The 12,878-nt window shown below is 34.7% G+C and overlaps 1 protein-coding gene across 2 annotated transcripts; it reads right to left on the bottom strand.

Moving 5' to 3' along the window:
- Positions 1–5,055: 5,055 nt before the first annotated feature.
- LOC148850778 (uncharacterized) lies at positions 5,056–12,677 on the bottom strand. Of its 2 annotated transcripts, XM_088942786.1 has the most exons (17): positions 12,570–12,677; positions 12,050–12,208; positions 11,825–11,960; positions 11,544–11,668; positions 9,593–9,643; positions 9,013–9,132; positions 8,793–8,912; positions 8,203–8,344; positions 7,955–8,125; positions 7,710–7,865; positions 7,503–7,609; positions 7,304–7,394; positions 7,078–7,219; positions 6,825–6,981; positions 6,572–6,688; positions 5,625–5,748; positions 5,056–5,539 (listed from the first exon to the last, which is right to left on the bottom strand). In XM_088942786.1, exons 3-17 carry the CDS (start codon positions 11,864–11,866, stop codon positions 5,282–5,284), a joined length of 1,923 nt encoding a protein of 640 aa, XP_088798912.1. In that variant the 5' UTR covers positions 11,867–11,960; positions 12,050–12,208; positions 12,570–12,677; the 3' UTR covers positions 5,056–5,281. The 2 variants fall into 2 exon arrangements, with proteins under 2 accessions (XP_088798912.1, XP_088798913.1); XM_088942787.1 differs by lacking the exon at positions 12,570–12,677 and having other exon boundaries at positions 11,825–11,965; positions 12,050–12,519.
- Positions 12,678–12,878: the final 201 nt, after the last annotated feature.

The following is a 12,878-nucleotide window of genomic DNA, read 5'->3' as shown; positions in this document are numbered from 1 at the left end:
GAATAAGTTGGAATTCAAATATGGATTTCTATATTTAATTAACCTGTGTTAATTGAATTTGACACTAACCAGGAAAAAAATTCAGCATTTCCTTCAAGCTCCGATAGGAGAAATATCGATTTCAATCAGATTGTTCTCTTCAACGTGAAAAATTGGACTACACTTGTCCTCTAGAGGCATCTCAATTAATCCCTATTTATCATTTTTGTGCCATGTAAAATAGATTTTTTAGAGAATCTCACAAATCGATCTGGGAATTCTCCCTCCGTCGCCTATGTAAGATTCTAGGTGGTAAAGTGACAACAATCTGTTGATACCCATTTGACGAGTTTCTTGCCTTTCATTCACCTCATTCTTCTCTTCTCTTTCTTTGTATTTTATTTCTATGGCGGGGGTAAAGAGAAATGTATTAGGTTGCGTTTTTTTGTGGTGTAAATATTAAATCAGTGTTATTTTATCTTATAGTTTAACTAATTGACTAAGTATATCTTTATTGTTTGAAAATTGACTAATACTATCCTAACATCTGTTAACTTTTTGTTACATGTGACATCACGTGACTGATTTATTTATTAAAAATTCCTAAAATACCCTTTTCACATTCATTCTTAAAAACACCCTTTGACTTCTATTCTAAAACACCATCCCAATAACCTTTTTCTTCATATTCTTTATCTATTTCAAACAAAAAGCCAGAGGCATAGATGTCGATCTCAGTTCCGGCAAAGAGATCTTAGTTTCAACATTCTCAGTTCTGACGAAAACCCAAGAACTAAGGTCTATACTAAGGCTGAGATCTTAGTTCCAACATCCTTAGTTCTGGCGAAAACCCAAGAATCACACAATATCCTCTCTCTTCATGCTACCGTTGATCCCAGTATAACTAGTTGTTCTTATTCTCTTGGATTTTCATAATACTTGCTCTTGTTTCTAACACCTTTTCATTAAAAAAAAAAAAAAAACATTGAAGATGTATTACTCTCACAGAAAACAGAGAGGGATATGTACTCCCTCTGGTTTCGGCTGCAACCAAATCAAATTCCGATGGATTCTAGAGAAGAAAACAAAGAGATTTTGTCAAATCTCTCCCTCTCCCTCTCCCGCTGCAAGTTGCAGCGACGGTGGTGGGAAGACAAGGCGGAGAGAGAGAGAGAGAGAGAACCACTGCTGCAAGTTTACAGTGGCTTTGGTAGAAGACATGGCAGAGAGAGATGTATGAAGACAAGAAAGAGAGGTCGAATGGGAGGGGTAGTTTTGACTTTTGGCCACATCTAAAACCCATCTAAACGCATTAAGTGACGAGATTGATTCTAAAAATTTCAAATCTGAAAAAAAAAATTCAAACCTTATTTCAGATGCAACATCAAACAAAGGTAACATCTGAAAAGCAACATTTTCAGATTTAAACGTCTGAAAAGTGTAATCAAACGCCACTTTAGTCAATTAGCTAAACCATAAGAGTACCTTAAGAAATTTACCCTATTTTATATTCTGATCGGATTTTATAGTTGTTTGGATGGAGAGTAATCAAACATTGAAAATCAAGGTAAAACTCCACACATATTGAGTTTTAACACTTTTAAACCAATAGGTGTATAACTCCATCGATATAAAAATTCATTAACACTGATTTAATACGCAGCCTAAATGAGTGGGGTCCATCTCCAACCAGTGGTATTTTTGTGATATTTATTTATTTATTTATTTTGTGCTGTTTTTCTTTCTTTTGAACTTTGGACTTTAGGCTGTGTTTGGAAACAATGCCAATAAATGTGAACTCAAATATGTAGAATATAAAATGGTTCATATAAATTATAAAATTGGATTAATTTTGCACTGACAAATTTATCTTCTTACCAAATAAACTTTTAAGAACAAAATAAAATTTCATTTTGGACCATGTTCGTATTGCAACCCATTTCTCATCTTCGTCTTCAGGTCTTATGGAAGCAGAGGTTTTTTTTTAAACTGCCAGAAAAGTATTCCCTTCTTCAATACTTTGAACGGCTCCTATAATCCAAGCAAGGTTGATAGAAAATTCCAATTAAGACAGGAGAAAAAACGTGGTCTAGGAAAATCCACAGAAAATAGAGGAGTACGAAACTATATAGTGCTATGAAGATGGAGAACAGAAGACCTAAAGTGAGAAAAGAAAACAAATTGATCAACCCATGATGTCATAAGTAAATAATAAAAAAACTAAAATCATAGAAATACAAAAATATATAAAAATACAGAAATTTATAGAAAAACATATATATCTATATCTATACTACTATTAACGGTATGAATGGGGTGGAAAATTTCTTCTTGACTAAAATGCCCCTATCTTTGAATTTTGTCAATCTATAATTCTAAGGGCATTCCGACTACTATTTTTCACTTCATTTAATTCCCTCTCATTAAGTATCATATTTAAGGTATTAATTCCCATTATCTCTCATTGTATCCAATATTTAAGATGTTTTATTCTCACTTATAAACAAGGTTTTAAATTTCAACCCAGAAATGGAACCGTTTTGGACACCGTTTTCTGGTTTGGCGGTTCAATCATCCTGGTCAAACGGTTTGACCCATGATGTCATAGTATTGCAAGAAATACTAGAAAAATACAGTGGTTCTTGGCTCCAATGGAGTGGTCGCCAGCGCAAATGGTGGTTCCTGATGCAGGAAATAGTTGTATTGTAAAAAAAATGGAAATGAGTTAATGGCTTAATGCGCAGAGATTGGTGGTTCTTGGTGTAAAATTGGAATACAGAGATCAAATGAGTGAAAAATGAAAAAACACAATCACATGTAAGTTTTTTACCTTATAGTTGTTGTTGTACTCCTTCCGGAGTGGTTGCAGGCAGCCGTAGTGAAGATTGGTCGTCGAAGGTTGGATGTCCACAATGACCGCCGCCGTTCTCTTCAAGAGATGCTGTTTCTTTCAAAAGATCAGAGATGCTCAGAAACTAAGTGTTCCATTGTGTTCACCGTCTGTCGCTACAAATCTTGGTTACCGATGGGTGGTTCAAACTTCGGGAAGGTAGGTGTCGGTTGCCGCTGTTGTCTTCTCCGGTGAAGCTGGTTAAGATGTTGGGTTTTCAGTTTTTGCAAAACAAAACCCTATAGAGAGGAATCACTAAATGTTTAGAATTTGGGATATGCTTGCCATTTTATTTTTTTTATTTTGTTTTTATTTTAAAATAAAATAATAAATCAAAATAAATATAAATGTCAAATTGCTAACCATTGGCCGGGTCGAATAGGTCAACGGTTCGATCGTATGGATCAACGGGTTTTTGACTATTTCAATGGTTTTGGGCTAGATGACGGTTCGGGGTAAAACAAGAACCGTTTGGGTGATCGATTTCCGGTCCGAATAGTCCGACCATCTGGGTCAATGACGGTTCAAAAACGCTGCTTATAAATGTTACTAATTAGATATAAGTTCAGTACTTTTAACAATATAAAACCCATGTTTATTTTAAACCAATCCAAGAACATAATTGTTCTTCTATCCAAGTGGTGGGTAAAAAAATTCAACCATAAGTCAAATGGGCCAATCCATGATGTCATAGTTAAATAACATAAAATTTTAAATAGAAATAAATACAAAAGGTAACAAACATAAAAGTGTGGAAAATTTTGGGTAGATCTCAAATATCTTTTATTTAATGATATTAGAAAAAACAAATTTAAGACAAATTTTAAAACTGACCCAAAAATGAAATTGTTGTATTGTTTGGTTATGGGTGAAAAATTCAACCTTTCACATCAAATGTGCTAACAATTGATGTCATAATTAAGTAATACAAAATAAAAAAAAAAAGATAAAACACAGAAATTGAAAGCAATACAGAAATTTTATAGAAAAACATTTTAGCACATCTCTAATATTTAATATTGATTGTATTAAAGAAAAGCAAGTGTTAAACAGCACTTGTTTTTATTGATGATGGAAATGGAATAAAAAATTTAAATCGACCAAAAAATGAAATTGTTTTTCCATTTTATTGGTAGGCTAACAAGTTATCCTTTTGGGTCGAATGTGCCAACCCTTGATTTTATAAGTAAACAATAAAAACAAAAAAAAAAATAAACATTTTGTAGAAAACCAAACACATCTTTAATATTCTATATTCACCATATTAAACAGATATAAATGTGATAAATAAGAATTATTTTTATATGGGTAGAAATACAAAAAACTGGTAAATTGCGGGCATACATAATCATCATCATCTAAAAGTATCATGTGCAATGCATATACACATTTGCTAGTGTTAACAAAAAATTAAAACTAACTCAAAAATATATTTTTTCATCAAAGTGATGGAGTAATGGTCCAACCATTTGGGTAAAATGGGTTAACCAATGATATCAAAATTAAATAATAAAAATTAAAAAAATATATAAAAATACAAAACAATATACGAACACATAACATCTAGAGAAAAGTTCGGCACATTTCACATATTCTGCATTTATCATGTTAAACAAATATATGTATTATGAGCAAAAATTATTTTATTAATTAATTATGAAAATTGAATAGAAAAGTTAAAGCCACCTAAGAATGAAATAATTTTCAGTGAATTTTTTGGAGGTCGTGGGTTCTTTTACGGTTGAAGCTGAAGCTGATAAGTTTTATTATTTAATTATTTTATTAACTAATTCAGTTAAACAATGGCCCCAACCACTTTTCGTAAGAATTAATACTTGCCCTGGGTGTTGACTATTGAATAAGCTTGTCCTTGGAAGTATGAAACTATCCCTATGAGATAGGAATGGATTTTATAAAATACTTTCGCATACACATTTAGCGTTGTAGTTGAGATAGGAAGTATGAAACTATCACTATGAGATAGTTACTAATGCTCCAATGCTTAAAATTTTGGTCAAAAGAACCAATTATCGGATGCTCTCTCATCATGATATAAAATTGTCAAAAACACATTTTTGACTTTTCAATCATTGCATTTTTGTATGTCAAAAAAATGTTTATAAATTCAAACCGGGGTACATGAACACTCCACTTCAGCGTTTGTATTGTAAAGAAACTCAGCCATATGATCACCATCCATTTTCAAATAGCATTCAATCTACTGTAGACAGAATATAAAGCATGTAACTACACAAGATTCCACTTTTAATTCATTATTTTCAGATCACAGGATCTCGCTTGTTTTCAAATACAAGCTTTGACCTACTCTCCTCAAAGAAACCAAAAGAAGGGAAACTGTTGGTGGGCTTTCCCCAGAAATGTACTTAATTCTTATGGAGATAATTAGTAACCTTATTTGTTCTTGTTTGGATAAGTTGTTGAGGGCCCTTCTAAACGAATATAGTCATACATTATCCCTTGGAATGGGCTGGAGCTTCTTGGTTGAGTTAAGAAAATGGTATTGTCTCCTTCCACAAGTCGAGTGCCTGGTACATCAACATTGTACAGCCAATACAATCCGTGAATGCCATGTCTTGCAATTGAGTTGTCTCTCCCTATTAGCCCTGTTGTAAAGTGAGGCCGGTTCGCTTTGGGATCATTGAATCGAACCTAAACACAGAGAGTGAATTCAATTAGTCCAATTTAACCTAAGAAAGGACTAAATTTTGTTCGGGAGTTAAGTTGGGTTCCATACCTGTAACTCAGAAAGCGTGGCTGATGCAAGTGCCAATCGCAACTTATACTTTCCGGTTCGGTTCACGCTATCGAGTTTGAATTTAATTTGCCATGTTGTTGCCTGATATCCGTTATCTTTCTTCCTGCAGTGAGTGTCTACAATTATCAAGTTTTATCTATAAATATTTGTGGCGGAAATAATGTCATACCATCTATTTATTTTTCATTGATTCATATTTCATAAGGTGTACTTACTATCACAATTTTTAATAATATTAAGTTCAACAATTTTTTTTTTCTTTCATAATGCCATTCATGCACCATAGATTTTGACCAATTATCAAATAATTGGGTGGTCATGCCTAATCTATATCTATATCTATACCACCTATAAAAGAGCAAATGCCCATTCTTTTTAGAATTTTCATTGGATGCTTTCTATCTTCCCTGTCTAAACATATAACGGGCATAAAGAGGGTATTTATGTCCTTTATTCTCACTTTAGAAGCTGTTCACTTATAACCGTTTAGAAACTAACCACTTATAACTATTAAGAATCTGTCTATGAATTACATTTGTCTTAGAGATATTGCCATGTGTATTTAAATACAGTACATGTTTACTAGTTTGTTAATCTATCTATATGCTACCTATAAAAGAGTCAATGTCCCTTTTTTTTTTTTTCTGGAATTTTCATTAGACATTTTCTATCCCTTATCTAAGCAACATACAATGGGCATAAAGAGGGCATATATATACTTTATTCTCACTCCAAAAACTGATCATTTATAACAATTAAGAAACTAACCACTTATGATTGTTCAAAAAGTGTTTATGTAAATAGTTGCGTTGGAGATGCTGTCACGTGCAAATCATTTGCACATACATATTTACTGGTGTAAACAAAAACATAGAAAAAAAGGACGGAGAGAACAAATTCAAGTTAGGGGGTTGAAAGATCCTCACCTGTTAACTTGAGCAAAGAACCAATCTTTCATGTAGTCGCTTGCTCCAATCGTGAAGACCAGATCTCCGTCGGGATATAATTCTGTATATCGATCCCACAGTCCATACTGCCTAAACCTGTAAACCAAAGTTGGAAATATGAAGGTTAATAACTAAAAATCACTCCAACGAGTCCCTTAAGGCTGCTTTGTATGAGAGATTACAACAAACACACAGTGTACACCGTTGAAGTAATCTTCTATCATAGGCTAACCTGTCTGGATGATTGACGTAAAGCTTGTTTACGTAGTTGGGGTTAGGATCAGGAACGTAGAACTCTGCTGCAGATCTATCAGGAATGCCTATCTCCCACAAGGTTGGCCCATCTCTAGGAGGTTCGTATACGATTTCACCCAGGTCGACCTTACACCCTGATTTTGAATGTTGAAGCAAATGACAAAGGTGTAACGTTTCATGTAATTAGATCAACTCTGAAGAAACTTAAAAGAAAATCGGGAGTCTCAGACCTCCAGTGATGGTAAGGACAACTTCGTATCTGTAATCCCCAATAAATCCAGGAGCCCATGCATAGAGATTGTAGTCTCCAGCGCGTATGTTGCTGATAGAGAAAAACCCATTCTCGTCAGCTCTAGTCCAGAACTGGTAACCCTGAGAAAGTAATCAAAGCTTAAGGTTTATGATGGAGAATGACAATGTAACTTTCGGCCGGAGATAGTTTAAACAGAACACAACCTTGCATTCTCTTTGCCAGGACCCAACCTCACCAGGCAAAGCCAAACCAACATAAGCAGAGTTTGCAGGTACCCACTCTTCATCGACGTAGCTGTAGGCGTAGAATCATTAAGAACAAGAAAGACGGAGTAGATTGACAATTTGACAGACTTGAAGCGAAGGAATAGAGCTACAGAAGTTGAACGAGAGAGGGATACACCTATCACGGACGAGTAGTCTACCGCTAACAGTGCCTCGTTGATCTGAAAAAGGGAAATCTTCTGAAGCTGGGAAACTGTATGGCCAGCTTTGGACTTCGGTCAGCATCTAAAGAAGCATGTGCCGAGTTTAGGTTATTTATTCTTCAAATACATGAAGATGTAGAAATTTGCAGAGGGAATTGAAACAAAACGTCAAAACTCAAAACCTGCGTTTTTGCATCATTCCAGAGCGACAGTGGATCCTCCCCAATGAAGGCCGAATTAAGATAAATAAAAACAGGCCCAAAAACCTTCTTCCATGCTTCTCCCTGCTGGAATTTTGGCCCAAGATCCGGTCCGGCGTAATGAGTACTATGAAGCATCTGAAGATGCCAAATTAGCTATGAGAATTGAGAACATGATACGAAAAAAAGAAACTTTGAAAACATGTAGGAAGAGTGGAAATACTTACGGCAAGGGTCGTAGGGCCCACATGAGAGGTGAGGTTTTGCTTTAATGGCCCACAAGTTCTGAACTCATCGCTGGGTGTGATCTGCCAGAAGCCCACTGGAGGGTCCATGCATATCCACCCATGGACCTTGTTATCCTTGTTCTCGCATGAATACTGGTACTTGTCATCCACCTGTTGCATTATTCATTATATCAACTTCTCTAGAGCCTCTATTGAGACTTTGAGAGAGAGAGAAAGAGAGAGAGAACCTCTCCTTTGAATTCTGGTTCTATTGGATTTGTTAAGAGAACTGCTTCAGCGTAGGCAAGGGATTGGCAACGTCCTTTTGTCCGGTCATCCGGCAGAGGCATGGGCCTTTGCCTATTGTCTGCAATAACCATGTAATGGAACCTACATTCCCACATCCTTGATGTTAATGTTAATATTCTGCATTCAGGGATGACTTGGGTCTGTATGGCAAGTCTTTCAATAGCCCAGTAAACAAGAAGATACGTTAAGCTTTTGGGGTCTTATCTTTAAAGACCAAAACTGTTTGATTCACGTTGTGATCTATCAGCTCTACCGGACTGTTAAAAACATAGGAAAGACTAAAAGTTTCATTTGAAGTTTCCCAAATAATTTTTTTTTTTTCATCTTTCTGCATGCTCGTATTCAGGTCTTTCGGTCTTTGCGATATCAAATGGGAAAAGACCATTTTTTATTCTTTTAGCAGCTTGTATACTGGTGGGTTAAGACAGACCTGGGCATGGTCCAAACCGGCCCATTAACACTATCAGCTATAGTAATAATAATGGAACCAGGTGAAGAGGGGAATTGATTATTGATGTCATGATCTTACTTGTCTTTCTTAAGCTTGAAGGCAATCCTGGTTTCACCAAGGCTGAATTCAGGCCATTCATTCAAGTGCTCATAAATGGCATAGGAGTAGAAGCCGGAGCACCCACGCAGCATTATAAACCTGCAAATTTGCAGTAAAAAAAAAGAAAAAAAAGAAAAAAAAAAAACTAAGTACTCTACTGATGAGTGATGACGAGAAGGGGAAACTACAGAAATCAGACCTTTTATCTATATTCAGAGGGATGACTTTGTCCTCAAGGGATGGATCCCATGGTCTTGTGAACGAAAGCTCCACCTGGTCTTCATCTTCCTTTATTACCTTAAAACTTGTTCCCTTTATCCTGAAGAAGAATTAACCCGGTCCAACCAACAATAGAACCAAGTAAGATGCTTATCGTTTCCAACATACTAGTTCAATTTGATGATCTTAACCTCTCTTTGAATCTTTCTGGGTTGTTCGCCACCAACACTATATGTAGAGCAGAGTTGAATTTATAATTTGGATAAAATTCAATTTTATTTCTCTTCTTTGTTCCACTTTTAATTGCCCCAATCCATTTTTCTTCTGATATACTCATAATTTCTCCCAAAATTAAACATATATGACATTTATCCTATAATTATATATAGTCCAGACTGGACCTACCCTAAACCCAGAAGTGACTTACCCTATAATTACCACATTTATGATTTCAATTAATTTGTCAAATGTTTTTCGAATATCATATCTTTTCGATACCTTTTTTTGTTTTACTTCTTTCTTTTTCTCATTGTCTTTTTATATAGAGAGGAGTGACTTACACATCAAATATTCCGCTGGCTTTTGCTCCATTCCAAACAACATCCCAGTACCTGCGGATTTGGTTATAACCAAGTCAACTAATATCATTTGCATAAACACTTATATAACAAAGAATAAAAACACACGAAAGTGATGCCCCATGAAATTTTACATGCTTTTATGTCTGAAGAATTTTCCATGAACTTTATATGTTGATCGTTGATCCAAATCATCAACTCCACCTGAATCTTGAAGGATGGTCATTATTCTTTTTTCTCCATTTTAAGTTCAATATTTTTTTTTTTCAGGCTGAAATTCAGATTGTTAATTAACTGAGCATTCCACTTGCATCCTTCATTTAAGGAGAGAAGATAAACTTTGGAAACATTTTTCAATGTACCAGTACCACAAAAAAACTATAGGGCTGTAAATTTTGCATACTTAATTTGGTTGTAAATTTTGCATAGTTTAAATCTTGTGAACAATGGGTGCAATGTTCACAGCCTCCATTTTGTAACATTTTACACCCTATAATGTTTTTACACAAGGTTTTTAAAATCGAATTGGACAACGAATGTGTCAGGGGTCCGATTTCTGAGTTAAATGGTCCAATCGTTTGAACTGAACGGATGACCCACTTTGACAAAACAATAAAAAAATAAAAAAAAATGATCAAAACCATTGGACGGTTCGATCACCTGGGTCAACAGTTTGCTAACCAAATCAACGGTTTTTGGCAAAATAACAGTTCTAAGGTAAAACAGAACTGATCACCTGACCTGTTCCCGGTTTTTCCGGTCCAGTTTTGAAAACCATGTTTTCACAGTATGATACTGTTTTGAGTCATAGAGTAGCATTTTTTTTTTCAAAAAAAAAAACTATGGTATTATTGTATTTTTAATGAATAATTCACTTATTTACATATTTTTCTTTTCATTTTTTAAAGTGCACAATTGTGTAAATGTTCTTTCCAAAATACAGAATATAATGTATTTTAAGTAAATAAGTAGACTGCCAATTTTTCTTAGTTATATATGGTTAATGATATATACTGAGTAGAGGTGTTACATAATGACTTACGATTTTACAAGCCAACTTGGAATTTGGCCAAATCAACTGATTAAGAAAAGCTAAAAAAATCTTAGTCAGATGATTGAGCTTTGATCATTACATAGACAAGTGTTAACTATGCTTCTTCTTCTGAAGTAACAAAAAGGGGAAAAGAAAAAAAAAAATTACTAATAACCAGACGTGAGTAAATGGATCGGTTCTACCTTCAATCAATTAGCTAGAGCCGATTTCGAAGTGGCATTACTCCAATCAGTTCTTGAATAGGGTACAGTTCTAAATTCTTGAAACTGACTTTCACCCAAGCTGGTTCTAGGTTATGGGGTTTATTCTATCTGAACCAAACCAAATTCGAGAGCTGGTCTTAATTGGTTTTGGTGAAACTGCCTTAATTAAATTGTGTTAGTGACAATGAAAATTGGGAGATTGGTTCTTTTCTTTTATTGGTTATGAGATTTGGCTTCTAATGTAATTTGAACTTAACCTATTAATTACTTTGAATGATGGTTTGATTATGTATTAATTATACTGTATTGTTTAGATTGATTATGGATTACAATTTATTTGCATTGAGATTGCATTTAATTAAATTGTGAAAAAATTGTGATTTAGTAATGATTGTGTTTTATTTTCTTTGAGATTGGATCACTATGTGGATCTGAAATATGTAATTATTGTCATTAACCTTGGAACCTATATTTGAGAGGATGGATGGATTGTGATTCCAAAAGCGTAGATTCAACCCAACCTAAACTGATCCATACTATGTTACAGAATCTGTATCCCTAGAAGCATTCTAAGCAATTCCTCAATTCCAGAGTTTCCGATCTTTGATTTGTGACAAATAAAGAAGAGAGAGAGAAGGAACAGATTAGTAAATAAGTTTACAAGTAAAATTTATACCCTCCATAATTATCTTTTCCATCGACAACCTCTAGTAAATTGTCGATGCCGTTGAATTGTATTCCGGTGACAATTCCCTCTGGTTTTGACAGAGTTACTTGCAGGAGGCCGTTGTCCATCACCACCTACAAAATCAATTTCCTTGTTAACCTCTGTTGATCACGGAGTTCATGAGATCGATCGTCGGAAACCCAATAAAACAATTCAACGTTGACAGTACAAAGCATGCAACAAAAAAAATGAAGATACAAGAATAAAAAGAAGAAAAAAAAAAGAAATACATATCGATCTTGTATCTGCAGTCGCACAGCGATCGGTGCCATTGTTTTGGGGTTGTGCTAGCTCCGTCAACAACCTTCCAATATGAGTTCTCAAAGCTTTTCGACTTGCCAAAAGGAGCCCCAGAAGTGATAATTTCTTAACTTACAAAGAAAGGGAATATCAGATCACCCACTTCTGTTTTTTTAACCCACAATGAATTCAAAGTAGAAATTTATATATCTCACCTGTTTAATCTGGATCCGAACGGCGTCTTTCTCAAGAGCCAAGCTTCACATTGCTTAGCCGACATTCTTTCTCCACACACTCTCTCTCTCCCCTTTCCACCACCAGCGAGGCTTATCATCACTTTACTTGTCCGCCATTCCTTCAATCCTTGTGCTTAACTGTTATGGTGGTTATAATAGGAGTTATATCCAAGATTGCACAGGTGAACTATGAACACCTAGATCTTCATTAATACAAAGAAATTATGAGGAATTAAAAAAAAAAGCCAGAAATTAAAAGAAAAGAAAAGAGGGAGAAAAAGGAAAATCAACATATGCTCATCAGAGTTTGATATCTAAGCTGGTTCAGGAATCATGGCTTGTTGATTATAGAATCAGCAACAAAATGAAAACATTTGAATGCAAAAAACTTCTTAAATTGAGAAGTTATTTAGAAGATTAATATTTTTTTTTCATGAATTAAATGAAACGCACACAACCACGGAAAGAACAGCTCCTAAATTGGGGACAATTGACATACTTTTTGTTAGAACTAACAAATTCATCCTCATACTATATTAAGGATATGCCGTCGGCTTCCATCAGGGCAAGCCTGTACCCACACCCTTCTAACAGCCTTTTTCCAATCTTATATAGAAAATATTTTTCTATGAAATAAAACACACAAATATGTAGATGTTCTAAATGCAAGGCAATAAAGACTGCTCCAACCGAAGTGGAACTCGGATATAAGCTTAGGATATTTATTAAAAAGGCGCCTAAGATATTTATTAAAAGCCTTTTTACCGTCTACTCCACCTCATAATTCATAATTAATTCTCCAAATGTA

The sequence above is a fragment of the Nelumbo lutea genome, chromosome 5 (genome assembly GCF_056320005.1).
Source record: "Nelumbo lutea isolate HS-2025 chromosome 5, American lotus-T2T, whole genome shotgun sequence".
In the NCBI taxonomy this organism is placed as follows: Eukaryota; Viridiplantae; Streptophyta; class Magnoliopsida; order Proteales; family Nelumbonaceae; genus Nelumbo; species Nelumbo lutea.
The sequence above is the reverse complement of the archived record's forward strand: the minus strand, read 5'-3'. Positions and strand labels throughout refer to the sequence as shown.